Source organism: Contarinia nasturtii, unplaced genomic scaffold (assembly GCF_009176525.2).
Source record: "Contarinia nasturtii isolate CC-2019 unplaced genomic scaffold, AAFC_CNas_1.1 Cnas_scaffold_1699, whole genome shotgun sequence".
Taxonomy (NCBI): domain Eukaryota; kingdom Metazoa; phylum Arthropoda; class Insecta; order Diptera; family Cecidomyiidae; genus Contarinia; species Contarinia nasturtii.
In genome coordinates, this window is record NW_022199032.1 from 3588597 (window position 1) to 3605738 (window position 17142).

The 17142-nt window shown below is 33.6% G+C and overlaps 1 protein-coding gene across 1 annotated transcript; it reads left to right on the forward strand.

Annotated features, from left to right (window-relative positions):
• Window positions 1-1026: 1026 nt before the first annotated feature.
• LOC116346872 (elongation of very long chain fatty acids protein) lies at window positions 1027-16372 on the forward strand. Its single transcript, XM_031777128.1, has 5 exons — window positions 1027-1484; window positions 10858-10998; window positions 14420-14608; window positions 15520-15978; window positions 16078-16372. Exons 2-5 carry the CDS (start codon window positions 10858-10860, stop codon window positions 16237-16239), a joined length of 951 nt encoding a protein of 316 aa, XP_031632988.1. The 5' UTR covers window positions 1027-1484; the 3' UTR covers window positions 16240-16372.
• Window positions 16373-17142: the final 770 nt, after the last annotated feature.

Here is a 17142-nt window from a genome sequence, read left to right on the forward strand (position 1 = left end):
ATTCACGATCAACACGGCCGCATGTTTAAATAGAAACATTTTAAAATCGTTTATGTAAATATTTCTACAACTTTGAGAATTTTATAAATTGTAAGGCGAATTAATTGTGTGTATGTGTATAATGTGCACGCGGTGCTGTATGTGTTGTGCAATTTACGACTTTATGATTTATTTTATTGGTTGACTTGCTGACTGGAAATCGATTCGTCGATTGAAATACCAAAATAAAAAATTGTTGCCATCAAATGCGATTTTTGATTCGATTGCAAAAGAATATAAAAAAATAAATAATAATAGATGATCGAATTTGGGTCTATGGGTCCGGCGTGCAAGGTAATATATATTTCAAGTGTGCGATTTTATTGTTGCTGTTTCTAATTTGCTTGCTCGTTTAAATGACTCGACTGTCAATACAGTCTACCTTTCTAAGCAATTTTATGCACTCGATAATTAAATCGATTAACATGTTTAAAGTAATTTACAACAAAACACTCTTCGATTAATCATTTGGAGCGAATGTCGAAAAATTATTTTTTCTAAATGAACAACATCTTGACAATTAAAAAATTGTCGATATTTTGCATTTATTCGATTCCAGATTATATGGTGAATTTAAAAAAAATGACGGAATAACATATTTTGGACCGGATACGAAAATTATTTTTGTACGCGCGTACCAATAGTAACCGCATTACATGTGAATGCCGAAATTAATTAAGCTTTAGCGCCCCGATTCACGGTTCTGATCATCGTCCGAGAACCATATTCAATATCATGTAGGGGAAGCGGGGTAAAACAGAATGACCGCAACAAAAAAAACGAAGAAAAAAACCCAAAATAAAAGATATGGAAGGCAGAAGCACTGCGACAACAATACACAGAGCGGCCACAAAACATGTATACGAATGGAATGGCAATACGAATATGCGAATACAAGACGGTTAAAGCTCACCCATCGCACAAAGCAATACAGTAGTGGGGCGTTTAATTATATAATGAAAGTGTTAGACACAGGTAGTGTAGCTTTAAATTTTATCTTTTAGTCTTGTGACGCACATGTCGCAGCGTTGTCAGTTCGTTTAAACGAATTCTCCCCGAAAAGAAATGTTAATTATTATTTAAAAATTTCTTTTGCCCAAGTCAAACAAAAAAAAAAACAGTTGCTTCTGCTGTGTCAAACAATCAAAACGGAAATTCTCATGTTTTCTGAATAGTTCCAAGAAGGTTGTGTGATTTGATTTAATAAGAGAAAAAAGAGAAAAAAAAAGACGAACCAAAAAAAGACAACTTTAGGACGGAAAGTATTGTTCCGCTGAAAGTAAAAGTATAGATAATTTTACACTAAATACGTAAAAATTAAAATTAAGTGTGACAAAGTGTTTGAAACATTTTCAAAAAAAAAGACTTCATTTTCACACCGAGAAAGTGGTTTTGATTTTTCCATTCCTTTCCCGTTGTTTTAGAGAGAAAAAAAGACGCTAAAGGTAATTAATTCTAATCCTGTTCTTATTTAAATAAGCAAGTAATTAGTTTATAAGATTTTATCGTTCGAAATCAATGTTCATTAAAAATCTGTGAAAAAAAACGAGCGATTGAGAAAAAAAGAAGTATGTATCCTACATTTGGTGAAATTTAATACCCGTGTGCGGATTGTGAAACCGTTATGATGGCCAAAAATTCGTGAATTGTGTGAAAAATGTGGCGCTTTTTAGCTATTAAAAAAACTATGTGACTTCTAAACAATTGAAGATTAAAGATAGATTACCATTTTCACAGGACTTCTCTGTATCTTTTGAAAATGCTTAAGTTGTGTTTTGTCACTGAGGTCACTGACTAGAAACTTTTCTGAGTATTTGGTAAACATCACGTACACCTTTCAAAATTTAAAGATAAGTAATTACATATAAACGCTGTTCATTTCGAAGCGAAAAAGAGTTGAAACGAGAAAAACTTTAAGAGAGCGAAAGAGATGGAGAAATAAAAAGACCGGATTCTAACCAGAAATTTGCGTGAGAAATGCCATCACAAAATTGCAGAATTTCATAAGAACCGAAACGATTGAGCAAGATCGATATAGACACACAGAGAGATAAACAAAACGATATTTATTGTGGCAAAAGCAAAGTTCAAAATGCAAAATAGACGATGTGCTGAACATGTTTTGTCTGCTGCGATCGTTGTCATAAAGTGAACTGGCAAATTTCCAATCGAAACAAACTGGATGCTTCGGTGAAATAAAATTTATTAAGAATAATATGCTAATTGAGACTTTGGGCAAAATGTGAAAATGTTGTTTTAAGCAACGTTTTATGCAGACTAATACGTTCAACAACAATGTCAACAACAACGAAAATGATCAGGGAATGTGAAAACCAATTGGATGAAGAACTCACATTCGAAATTCATCAAAAATCAAATATATTCACGAATCTGCATGCTTAGAATCATATACTGTAAATTAGATGAGTACATTTTATAATACGCGGATTGATGGTATTGCGAAAAATTCTTGTCACTAACTGGTTTATTTCTTTTTTTCTTCACCATTCCACTATCATTGATTGGTTACAATGTCTTGGTCGTTGCTCAATATACAAGTTCCCAAAAAAGTCAAATCAATTTTTTGTTAAACAGGTTTTTTTTCCTCTATGCTTATTTTTCTTTCATTTTACTTCAAAATGGTCGAGAAAGAAAAAGAAAGAGAAAATCATTCTATTTAACAGAAGACAAAAAAAATTGAATCAAAATTTTGATCGTTGTTTTCATCCTTTCAAAAGAGAGAGAAAAAAACGCACAAATATGATTTGTAACTTTGTGTCTCTATGTGTGCCGTCTGATCATAGCCAACGGTCACTCATGTGATATTGATGATGGCAGATCATATTTTCCGATGGCACATATTGATTTTGATGTGATCCGTTCTTTTTTCTTTGATTCGATGAAAAGATACACCAACATTGACAACAATCGAAACTTTAATTATTGCTTACACAACCAACAAATTTTTCTTTGCGCACATAAAACTACGCATACCGAATTTCTTTCATTTTTCTCTCTGTCGTAACTGTGCAACGCCAGTTTTTGTTGGTCTCTCCATCATCTGTTTCATTTTTTCCTTCGATCTTTCGGATTCGAAAAAGACGAATGAAGAGGAAAAAAAAAATTACCCAATAATGGCATTATTCGAATTATCATTCAGGAATGAACGGAACAATCTCCGCACAACTTTTTACTTGCAGCAATATTTGAATCTTTCATTAGTAAGTTGCTGTTGTTGTAAATTAATAGAAAAGATGAGACAGTGGAAAAAGCTGCCAAATACTCAAATGGTCAACAAAAGCGTTTCGTCTGTTTTTTCTTTCGGTGTTCGTCTTCTTCTTCTTTCATTCCAGAGTCAAACGGTTTCTTTCTTTTTTGTTGTTGTTGTTGCCTTTTGTCATTAAATGCGTATTCAATACGGGTGTGATAGTGTGTTGTCATGTCATCTCGATTAGATACATTTACGATAGAAAATTAGACGATTAGCGAGAAAGAAAAGACGACAATGATGATGACTGATCGTTGATCAATGCGAGATGAAATTTCTATATGCTAGCAAGGGCTCAACAGTCATGCCATGCCGCCGAAGTAACAGGTTCAAATCGATACACACGCAGAGAATAGGAAACTTTTTACTCTTTTTTTGTCTTCTTCTTCGTTAGATATTCGTTACAATAGTCGTATACATTTCATTATCGACTAGCCAATTTGAATATAGTTCGCTAACTGACAATGAACGAGATGATCATTTACATATATATATATTATTCACCGAAAATTCATGGAACACATGGTATTTGTTGGGTTTGGTATGTTCGGTTGTTAATTCGCATTTCTTAATAATAATGCGGTGCGCTTATGAAAAAGTAAATAGGCGGCTCACAAATTCACCAAATGGGTGCAAACAATATATGCGAGAGGCTTAGATGATGATTTGTTCGTCTGTCTCACTCGCTCCCTCTCTCTCTCTTCGTCTCTCGCTCTCTCTCTGTTAACGTCCGAATAAATGTTTGAACCATTATCGTGTGGTGCTGCCGTGAGTTAGAGTATGTCATGACAACTGAATACTATTGTGCGCGTGTGCGTTTGGCACATGCACTCATCGGTACCGATGACGATGGAGCAACAATGATGATAAAGATTAACAAAAATTTCACATAACACATTTGTGTATATAATTTTTTTTTATTTGCTAATGTGTCATGCTGTTAAACGATATTTAAGTGTAAAATGTGTTGAATGGCAGTGTGCTCCATTAATCATTGACATCGGAGCTTTTGTTGTATGATCGTGTTTTTTGTCTTCTTTTTTTTGGCGAATTGCTGTTAAACGCCTCGGGCGTGAATTCCTATTTCTAGCCTTTAGCCAACATTTCAAAGAGAAATTTTAGAAACCATCAAACTAATTTTTTTTCACTCTCTCTGCATATCCGATCGATTGGGCTATTGTCTTTTTTAAATTGAAATGATCAACAAATTTTGCAATTAATGTTTATTATAAGATTGGGGGCAAAACGCCCTACCATTGCATTGAGTCGTATGGTGATCGCATGTACGCACGCACATTCTCTTTTGTCTATCGTTTCAGCCAATTTTTGTCATCGGGTTCTTTTTGCAACTAATACGTTTCCTTATAATCTCTTGAATTTTTTTTACTCAGCGACATTGAAAATTTCCTGTCCCATATACAAATGCTGAAAAGTTGTGATGATGGCTTCTTATATTATTAATAACAAATCAACATAATATTTGTGATTGCATTAAACATCAAATAGTTTAATTTGCTTTGTCCGTCTGTAAATGTATGTTTACTTTGTCTCTGGTCATTCTAATGGAATTTCGTTAATTTAAATATTCTAATTAAGATCCAATCGGCTATAGTCACAACCAGTTTCATATTTATTAGCGTCGTAAAGTCGAATTTTGTTTGTTCTCTTATTCAAAATTGATGTAATCGGACATTGTTGAACTTATGCATGCACAAACATTCAGTGGATTGCAAAATACAGCACTCTATCTAATATATACAGTACATATATGATCGGTTTTGGTGCTCGATGTTGAACAGTCACCAGAAACTAGTTAAACGGCCATCGAACATTTTTCGACTCTCTAGCCCATAATCAGATTTATGGCTCACAAATTTAAGTCATCATCGTCGACAGCGACAGCAGCAGCAAGACACACAGTGCTACTTTAAGTTCACATATTGCCGCATTACAATACACACAATCAATAAGATGTCGTTTTCTCTTTTAGTTGTTAATTTTATTGTCGCTTTTCTTTTCTTTCATCTCGATTTATGTGTCTGTCTGTCTCTCAATATGCATGGCGTTTTTTTTCGGCCATTTGTTCATCACATCTCGCTAACTTATCGAAATTGTGACCTATGCAAGCTGGGTATACTTTTAAAATAGCATACATGCTATTCCCTCTAGTTCGTATGCTTTCCAATCTATTATAAATATAGTGTTACGAAAGCGTGAATGAAAACACACAAGAAAATCTCACACTTGGTTTTTTTTAAAGTAAAATTTTAAATTTTAGAACAACGTGCTCAGATCGCTAAGAAGCGAAAAGGTTTGACTGCCACATGACCATGCGTCGAACATGTAATTTACACAATTTTTCAATCACTTAATTGACGTGATTTATGATATCAATATTGCACTTGAGATTTTGTTTATATAAAACATATGACGCGACATCATTGACGTTTTTATAGAAAACGTGAGAAAATCTGAGCAATTATCTAAATCATTGAAAATCAGTTTAGAAATATATCGGCACGAGACAGATCTCGTTTCTTTTTAATCAAAGATGAGAAAATGTCATACAAGCGTAATATTTTGTTGGGTTATTTACGTTGTCTTCATTCACGCTTCAAGGGTATTTCGATTGATTTAGAGTGATGAAGTTGGCATGAAAAATAAAAGAACCAACTCTTGACAATAAGAAAACCCTAACATCTAGGAACCGTAGCTATTGTCTTGAGAAACAATTCAAACAGCTTGATAAATCCGTTTTTTTTAACGGATATACTTATCGGGGTCACACAAGGTCGGTCGATTGGCAAAATTGGCACATTCCATTGCAACCATATGCATAATTTTTAATATACTTAGATATTAGATAGAAACGCCCGTCAAAATGAGAATAATGTGATCTTCAAAAGGAAACAAAAATCCGCTCATTTCAAAATGTTCCATGTTTTCTATTCATTTTCCTTCTTGATTTGGGATGTTTTGTTTTACTCGTATGGAATTTTTCGGCCTTCTTCATTAAGAAGGAAGAATGATTTTGTTTTTTGAAATTTTCTCTATTTAATGCGAAATGCCATAGATCTTGCACTATTTTTGGTGCGCATTTTTAAAATGTATGTATTAAAATGGAAAGCATACACCTTTGTCTTACATTAATTTCATTGGCATACGGAATGGTATGCTATTTTGAAAGCACACAGATCCCGCACGGGAAATTATAATAACTGGTATTTTTTGTTTTCTGTATCAATACGACAATGTTTCAATCTTATGTCTTTTCTTCTTATTTTGTTGTGTGTATTTTTATTTCTGTGTATGCGTATGCTTAACACTGATTTAAATCGAATATAGGTGTATGGGTTTGCTTTGAGTGTGAGTAACATTGATCATTGGTTAATGATCGGTCACTAGTAACACAAACAAATAAATAAACATAAAAACCCATTTTTAGTATATATCGATTACGAAAATTTCGTGTGCATAACATTCGTTCAGATAAAAAAAAAGGGTGAACCTGTATGTAGTTGCTGCGAACGCATTTGTATATTTTTTGGGCGAACCAGAGAGCAACCGAACTGATAGACACACAAAAACCGAATGAAGAAGAAGACGAAGAAAACAAAGACAAAAAAAGAGCCAATGAGTAAATAATTTCAAGTGAATACACAAAATTAGTGTTTCACTTTCTTTTATTATTATGGTTATAACTGTTATTATTGAAATTCTGTCTGTTCGCATGAAGAGTGTTTTTCATCTGTGATTGTTGAATCATTGATGTTGATGTAAATGCTTGATGCTTTGTCTTCGGCAATCATTTAAATTTGGTTAGCCAGTTGTTTCGGCATGTTCGTTTATTTCAATTTTCTTCGTTTGGTTTGGGTCCCATTGCGGTCAACGTGAATTTTTCTTTATAAACGCATATCATAAATACGCGCAGCGTGCTCGGTCCACTGCGGATGCTATTTAATTCGGCTATAAATTCCAATCCTCTTCATAAATCATAGGTAGTTAAATATGGATTGCATAAGTCGCATATCCGATCAGTCAGCGTTGCGAATACATTTTCTAAATTTGTATGGTTTTTAATCAAATATAGACACGCACAACTGATTCTCAAATATGTATGCTTGGAGATGCATTCATGAAAAAAACGTGCGAATTAGCATTTATGATTGAAGTCGAAGTGCTAGAATTACCAATGTTGCGAATGTTTTCTTTTTTGCCGATATTTCTACATAACCATTTTTCTTTTTGTTATTATTCAGCAACATTTAGCGGATAATATCGGATAAAAATGTATACGGATAACATTGCATATCGTAAAAATTAGTCATAAACTATTTCTGCAATGAACTACTTTGAATTCAATTGATTATAACACATATGCACAATTTTTTTTTCTCGTTCATCGATATCCAGTACAAGTTTTACAAAATAGTGTGTCAATAAATATAAACAAAAGTGAAAAATGCAATTCAAGTTTTCGATTTTTGTGGATTTTTTGCAGTGTAAGTGATTGAATGTATTTGTTTGTATTATTATGCATAAGAAAGCGTAATTTCATCGAAATATTACATGCAACAACCGAACTCAAGTTGATAATAATGACAGCATTTTGTTTAATAATATATGGGACTTATGGATGTGATAATACATCGATCCAACAATGTGCGCTCAAAAACAATCGAAAATACTTTTACCCAAACCGAACAAAAAAAACCATTTAGTCAATGGTATTACTGCATACATAATCGGCAATTTCCGAGCACTGCTACACGTCGAGACATAGCATCCGTTGTGAATAAAAACCGGGCCGAATGGTTGTTTTCTTTTGTTGTATATTTCAGTGCACAATTGTCGCGGCCATCCAAAAATATTGGGCAATTTCGACACATGAGAGCTGAAAAAAGTGTCAGAGATTGTCGGTGATGAGGTAACTCTTTTTTGGTGAAAGGTTCTCGCTTCTCATATTAGCGAGAGTCGAATGGTGCGACAGGAGAGGAAAAAAAAACCGGGAAAAATTCATCGGAATGAATAGCATGTGTAATGAGAGTGCTTTTTTTCCGACGTTTTTTTTTCTTCACCGATATATACGACATTTACGTTCACGTTCACGAAATTATAAGCGTGCAAATGCAAAGTAATTAATTATTTCTTTTTTTTTCTCCTTTTTTTACTTACTCAACATTGGTGTTTTGATTTAGCAATAAAATCCAGATAACTTTCATTTCTGTTCCCTTTCAATTTCGCTTTGTTTATAAACCATCCGTTCCGTTGATCACTTGTCTCTTTACCATAATTTCATATTGGTCATAACTGCCGGCATTTTTGTGTGTCTGTATGTAGTTTTCTTCTTTTGAATAAATGCATATATCACACGAAAATCGAGGACATATATTTGTCCATTCCAGAATGATCACAGTTACGTTGAATGGTTGAAAAGCAAGTTTGTAAATTCCACATTTAGTTTAATCTAAGCAACAAGAAGCTGCAATAACATTGGTTAAAACCAAACATAAAACAATTTCTACGATGAACTGGAAGATTGTTAATTATCAAGCAGGAATAAAAAATAAAACTGCCCACAAGAACGGAATAATGGAAACTATTATATAGTTGTAGAGGAAAAACCACAAAAGTCAATGCGAACATAATAACAGAAACAGATACGAATAACGCTTCAAAATGATAATAATGTAGTTCTACCACTAGAATTATTCTTTGAAAGCTTGATTGCGACGAAAGACAAGTCAACTACCGTAAAAATCCGCAGCAATGGTGCTGACGCAAATTCGATGGTGTGGTGCTCATTCCACACCAACACACACACTGGACATCCAGCGTATAGTTTTAATCTAAATTTAGAATAAATGGGAATGCTATTTAATGCATATGACGTCATTGCATCTTGGGGAATTGTCTCTAATTTCTCCGCGATGGAAAGTACCAGCGTGCGTGTTTGATACAAGATGGCTTATCATCGTCATTATTTATGATCAGAGCCTGATCGTCCGCATACAAATATAAATATAGAAGAGCATTCTTTTGTTGTTGTTTTTTGCAATTTGTATTGACCAATAGCCCGATAGCAATGTTGATGACGCAGGGTTTTGTTTATAGACAATTTTTTGTTGCTGCAACGCAATCTACGCCGCGGAAATAGATGAGAGAGAAAAATAAGTGTATCCAGTTTGTGTTTGCTTTTTTTCTCTTCTCTGCTTACATTCATAATCATGATAAATTCAACCAATTATTTGCTAGATTCATCTGTTCATATGCGATTTGCTATTTAAAAAACAAAAACAATGAAAAATTGTTTCATGAATTATTCCTTGTATATGGAGTAATGAAAGAAAAAAAAGCATGACTGCGACAACAACAATAAAAAAAAGATGGCGAGCAGAAAAAAAACACAAGTATATATAATGAGTATGCAAAGATTGAATGGAACTGGATTTAATAGCGGCAAAGATTTAGACAAGTAACGTATAAGAATCGATAGAATTGGTGACGATGGGCATCACATCACAATGTGTTTAAATCAAATATTCATTTGATCATTGTGTGACGTACAACGTTCAGTCGTCCACAATTTACGTCAATTTTTTCGACGGAGTGATTTAGCGTTGCTCGTAATAATCATGGTTACATTAAAAAAAATGATTGAAACCGATTCGGAAGCTTCAAGAGATTTCAATTTCAATTTCTATTCTATTGTGCGGCTCACACGCATACGCGTTTTTCACCCCCACCAATACACTACTGGACTTGTAATGGTGGCGATGCGCACAATCGAACGGAACAACTTGCTCGAACTAGTTTTTGGTATGCACGTTATTTATTGAAAAAAAAGAGCATGTATCATACTCATACCATAAAATATTGATGCAATTGTAAGCACAAAAATTGTTTGATTGAACATCGAACATCGATAATAATAATCGAATCGAATGGCCGTATGTTCGGGCATTCAATAAAAGATTTTAACATTTACTGTCACAGCGTCTCATTTTAATGTCATTCTTTTATTATTTATTGGTGTGCACATTATACATTTGTGTGTATGTGCATTTTTTATTCTCTTTACAAATCATTCTCTATTTATTTTCATGCTCTTTTTTTGTTGTTTGATACCCGATTATTTATTTGTCTTGTTTTCGCGCGTGTGCTTAATTTCATTCGTTACATAGTTATAGACGAAGCACAAGGTGGTCAGCTCCAAATAATCATATTTTGAATGAATGTATGTCTTTGTATGTGCAATGCATGCACAGTACAATACGATATTGGCTTCATACATTATTTCTCTCTTTGTTCGTTCAACGTTTGATTCAAACGATCAAATGTTTGAAAATAATTAACTATAAGTGTATATGATTGTGGGTATGTGTGTGACGTTCTTACCGATTCAAGCAAAATGTGAAGAGAAAAAAAAGGCGATCGTGTATTTATTTAAATCGATCGCTTGAATTTAATGAAAACTAGTTGTAAGCTGTACTTTATGTGACACATTTACTTACTAAAGAATCACTTTTCCTTCTTTTCACTCAATACAGATGGACTATGTAACAGGATTTTATGAAGGATGGCGAGACCTGATGGACAATAAATCAGATCCAAGAACCACAGACTGGTTTCTTATGAGTTCCCCGTTTCCAACAATTATAATCAGTTTAAGTTATGCATATTTTGTTAAGGTATGTAGAAGACAATAACCGATAAATCTACAGACGATCATAAATTCATCTAGAATGCGGCGAACATTTAAACCGTCTTCTCCGTATCCACGTTGGGTGCGCAGTCTGTTCGTCTCTATATCTTGAAATTTCAGCGAGTACAAAAGTCTTTTGTCTTTGCACAGCACATTTACATGAACCAAAATGAAAAAGTCATTCGAAATGATGAGTATGACTAAAAAAAAGTGTCACGTTTTGACAATGCTAAAATTAATCCAAAGATTCGCAATTAAACTAATGTTTACAAAGGTACACGTCTGTTTTTTTTGCCATGGACCACGAAGAAATTTATGAAAAAATCGCACGTATATACTGATGACTTTTGACCGTCTACTTCAGTTCGTTTTTTTTGGGTGAAGAAATTCCCAGTCACATCAAATGATCCCGATAAAAAAGGAAACCGTCCACATTTTTTGTCGTAATTTCATTTTTGCATTATGCAATTTAGCTGCGACGAGCGAACAACCACACAAACCAGCTAGTGATGCTTCATCAATTCTATTTCGGTTATAAAGAAATCATCACATTAAAAAAAATGATGAAACTCGTAAATGCAAAAAAAAAAAACGCATAATACAATTTTTCATTTCTAAATTGTGCAGGAAATCAATGTACACACACCGGCGGGGTTGACATGACACATAATCATATATTTTACTTCCCAACAATAGTTGTAAATTAAATTTATGCATATAATTTATTTGACGGCCATTTGAAAAACAAAACATAGCGATTACTGCTTCATTCAAGTCATTTCAATCAAATATAAAATGGAGTATGTATTGCTTCAAAGTAAACAACATGCCAAAATTGAGCATTTCACATGGATTCCATGAAAGCAAACACCAAGAGCATAATTTCAATATTTTTTTGGTAATATATTTGGACTCCTTCGACGGTCAGACGGAACCAGATCCAGTTTTATTCAAAACAACCAAATGTTCGAAATTAAAAATAACAACAAACAAACACAAAAAGATTATTAAAATTTTTTTTCTAAGCTGCGACACATATAAAAAAAATGATAAACCGCAAAAGTACGGACTTTTAAACATTCATTTTTCTGTTTTCGATTCGTTTTTTGTTGTCGTTTATTTCGAACATATTTTTTTTCTCTTCTCTCGCTTGCTTTTTTTTACCTGAAAAAAAACAAACTCAAGTTGGCAAAGAAAAAAAAAGCGCACACAACAATCCAACGGTGTTCGTTCACACTGCGACTGTACTCGATTGAATTGATACCATTTTTTATGTAATTTGTGTAATTATATTATTTCAAAAATATGACCTTGAACAAAATTCATCGTAGAAATGAAGAGCGCAATGTATGTATGTGTGTGTGTTAGGCTGTGTACAAATCATTAGGTGTATCATACATCGCAGTTAGCGACATTTTCAGGTGGTTATTGAGCAGCAGCACAAAAGTGGCTATAGCGACCGATGACGGCAGCCACCAAAAGCAATCAAAGCCCGTAAAAGATAAGATTGTATATGCAGAAGCTTGCATTGCTTATATTATGTTGTATGTTGAATTGAGACAAACATGTATATAAATGCATGTGCACATATGCCTATGTCGTGCCGCGCGCGCTCTTTTTTTATTATTTCTGTTTACCTTTGCAATGAAAATCATTTTTCAAGTTTTATGATACATGTTGCTAATATTATAATATGCTATACCATATGTGTGCGCCTCTCGTAACAAATAATTTTCAACACAATTCGATCGTGATTCCGTTTGCAGATTTTGAACTAGACATGAAAAATTCTTGAACATTGAGCCTCACCGTTAATTTGTTTTGTTACGAATCACATTCAAATGAATCAAGTGCTCAACCGTACATATTAATTTATGGGTAAAAATGCAGAACCAGATTTCGAAACTATTTTTTTGTTCGCGCTTATTAAAAATTGAATAAATTAAGCACAAAAAAGCGCGCAAATCAATATAAAAATGACTTTTAAATAGAATGCATTTTCATCGCGTACTCATAGTTGTCATAATTTTCAGTCTTATTGTTATTCTTCAAGTTCAATCACACGCATTGAATGTACGTGTGGTCGACAAGTATCGACAAGGAATCATGAAAAAGCATAAAAAACAATAAAAGTAGAAACACTCTTCAATTGCATCGTGTACTCAGAATTGAAAGATCAATTTGGTTCATTTAACTTTTCCCAGTTGTTGCGCACTGTGTGAAGCGCTTAAGATCACGTCGATCGAGCAATTAATTTCAATATTTTTTTTGAAGAATAGTACCGTGCAACATACACACGGGAAAAGAGAAAGAGAATATAAAGAAAAAGCAGGCGCGCGCACGACCAACAACAAAACAAAAAAAGAACGACGATTCATCATTTTCATTTACGGAAACACAATAAATGGTGTTTCGCGTTAAATAGCTTTGGACATATTATTCATCTTGTATATGCATTTTATTATATTGGTTTCAATGGGGCAATAAAAATGACTATATAAACCGTAGACAGTGTAGATGCATTTTTATAGCGAAATACAAAGATTTTGTGGGCATCTCAGATACTTGATCTCACCTTGAATGCACGATTTCTATAACATTTATATGAACGACAAAAAAATGCCTGGAAATTTATTCGGCATATATGCCATGCAGTTTTTGTAAGCAACGGAGGCAGCGACAGCAGCACCAATCGCAACAACAACAAAACATTGCCGTTTGACGTAAAAAGCAACATTTCGATTTCCTTCTATGATTTCTTGATTCATTCATCAAGAGCGCGCAATTTTTACCGGCATATGCGATAAAATACACCGATTACAAAGCTCTTGCATTTCTTTCTCTTTCTTTTTTATTGCAATTCAGTTCAGGGATTGTGTATATATTACACTTATGTCAGTGTGTTCGCGATACTTGTCTGTTGTCATACGTTTGTTCGGAAATTATTTCAATCGCCAACATGACGACATTTGCATACATTAACCCAATACACAGGCAATTGATCTAATTAGTTGATGTGCAAATAAGTAAGCACTCTATTTCAAAGCCAGACGACAAACTGAATCGCTTTAATTGTTATCATGCGCTTTCAGTCTCGCATTCAACGGTCAATTTTATTTGAGAAGCAAGTCAAACACTTATGTGACACGTAAAATCTCTCACTTTGTAAAAAATACTGTCTGATTTTTTGGCATTGCTCTCCCTCTCTCTCTATCTCTCTCTATCTGTTTCGGTATTATTCTCAGTCACTGTAAATAAGCAATGATATATCGCTCGTTTCAAAGTGTGTATGCATGTATAAATATTTGCGCCAAAAGAGGAAAAACATAATTGAACGAAATTACAACAAAAAAGAGTGAAAAAAATGTTGTTTCATGATATGCGATATTTTGTGATTTCATTTATAGGTAATTGGGCCCCGTTTGATGGAGAACAGGAAACCATTTGAACTTAGAAAAGTTTTAATCGTGTACAATTTTCTGCAAGTGATTTTTAGCTGTTGGTTATTCTATGAAGCCAGTATCACAGGATGGCTTACTGGCTACAGTTTTCGATGCCAACCAGTCGATTATAGCCGAACACCGATGGCCCTGCGGGTAAGTGTCAATATTTATGTTTATCATTGTCATATTGAAAAATATATCATATTGTTCATATCGTTGCTATGGCATTTGTCAATTCATTTGGTTTTTTTTCTCGAATGTGTGTGCCCAGGTGAAAAAAAACGAATGGCAAAAAGACACCTAACAGCTTGTATGCAGTAAAATATTTCGTCACATAATTAGTTAAATTCTTAAAATAAATCATTTCAATCGTTTCTGTTCTATGCGATGGTTTTTTTTGTGTGTTACTCTTGGTATTTCATTTTTTTTTTTGAGTAATTTCGAGATATGCATGTGAGCCGGTAAACTTTTAACTAATGAATCGGACTTCAACTCATAACATTTTGAAATGTTAATCGTCGACATACACACGGTTTTAAGATACCCACTTTGAAGATTGCGACTTATAGAGTATCTCGAATTTGAATCGATTTGCGCAATAGCGTTGTATTGTCGTTTAATGTTTGCAACCGAAAAGATTCGACAAATTAGCCACGATCGATGGGATAACATTAGAAAGTATACCATAATGTGCTGAGGTTATGCTGATTTTCGGCCGACTCACTTCCATATTCGTATAATTTTATGTATTAAATTCACTTGATTTGGACAAACGAAGGTGATCCACTGAAATTTTGACCATTTGATTTGTTATTGTGCACAGTCAATACCAAATTAATTGAATCACAATGATGCTGAATTTGAAACATCGTTTCCATAATTACGTAAAGAACGTTTGCCAAATTTGAACATTCATTCGATTTCGATGATTTTATTCATTCTACGGCGGCCATGCCACACACCATATGATATTTTATGAATTTTATTTTTGGAAAAATACACAGCTTATGACGAATATATTAATTGAATGTTGGTTTTTATTTTATTTTATTTTTTTGCTTTAGATGGCAAGAGGATGTTGGTGGTATTATTTTTCTAAGTTCACCGAATTCTTCGATACATTCTTCTTTGTGATGCGAAAACGTTACGATCAAGTTTCAACATTGCATGTCATCCATCACGGAATAATGCCAGTGTCCGTTTGGTGGGGTGTTAAATTCACACCCGGCGGTCATAGCTCATTTTTTGGCTTTCTAAATACTTTCGTTCACATCATTATGTATACGTACTATATGCTTGCCGCCATGGGACCCAAAGTACAAAAATACTTGTGGTGGAAGAAATACTTGACTGTCCTTCAGATGATTCAATTCGTATTGGTTTTGGTGCATGCACTCCAATTGTTGTACAAAAACGATTGCAACGCTGAAATTGGTTTCGCCTACTTCATCGGTGCACACGCCATCCTCTTCTACTTTTTATTCTCGCGATTCTACAAAGAAGCCTACACGAAAAAACAAAAGGTACACATATGATTTAGAATGTTGAATTTCCTATCAAATGCGTATGTTTAAATGTCGTTTATTAATAGTGTTCTTAATTTTTCTTTTATTGAATTGTAGCAAGCTGCCGATGCCGCACGAATTGCAAATGGCAAGAAGAACGACGATGCTGATGCTGATTCGAAACGCGATAGTTTAAAATTATTGAATGGTCAAACGAGCATATACAAGACGGAAACAACGGTAACCAGAAGCCGCCATTATGTTGGTTCGGCCAATTAGATGCGAACCATTCGAATCGCGTGCTCTTCATTCAACGTGTGGAAATGGCAACACACACATACACACAACAACAACAACAACAACAAAAAGAATAATTTTTTTAGCAAATTTAAGTGCAACAACAAAAAAAAAATTTAGGCTACAATTATTTTAATTATACGTTTCTTTTTATATGCAATGATGATATTTTAATGCAACACAAACACAAAGATACACACAAAAACACATGCGCGCACAACTTTGTTTATGTTTGACAAAGAAATCCATTTGCATTTGGCGAATTATAAATTAAGAAGAAATAAATAAAAAAAGACACTAAGACTACAAATTGATATTGTGGTTCATTCGTAGAAAATTATGGATGGAATTTGAGCGGACATTTCGATTAAAGCATTGATATAATTTTATTGCGAAATGAATGAAAAACCTTTTTTTTAATTTGTACAGAAAAAAGCAAACGAATAAATTTATTGTTACAAAATAAAACACCCGAAATGTATTTATAAATTGAATTCCTTTTGTGGGAGGCTTTTACGTTGTTTGCACAAATGAAATTCCCACATCATCTTATAGCATCAGCCAGCAGACAGTTATTGCATATGATTGCAAAATTGAACAAATATTTTTTTGTTGTTGAATGTATGATGTTGTAAATTTCGAAATGAAAATGCAATAGCAGCAGGAAAAGCATAAAAATATGCACACATGTCAATAAGTATATCACCCGAATTAAATGGAGGGAGAGAGAATGGAAAACAATGCAAACAAAATTACTGGTTTATATATAAAAATATCTCGGCTATGCATTTATAAATATCGTATTGGTATTTTTGGTGCACTATTTGGAAATCAAATATTTTGCATTATGAAAATTAGTTCAAAATTTAAATATCGACGGGATGT

Excerpts from the sequence above, each read along its gene's own strand:
- LOC116346872 (XM_031777128.1), top strand. The coding sequence starts at position 10,858 with ATGGACTATGTAACAGGATTTTATGAAGGATGGCGAGACCTGATGGAC. Across the intron at positions 14,609-15,519 it reads GAACACCGATGGCCCTGCGG|ATGGCAAGAGGATGTTGGTG; the intron begins GTAAGTGTCAAT and ends TTTTTGCTTTAG. Across the intron at positions 15,979-16,077 it reads CCTACACGAAAAAACAAAAG|CAAGCTGCCGATGCCGCACG; the intron begins GTACACATATGA and ends ATTGAATTGTAG.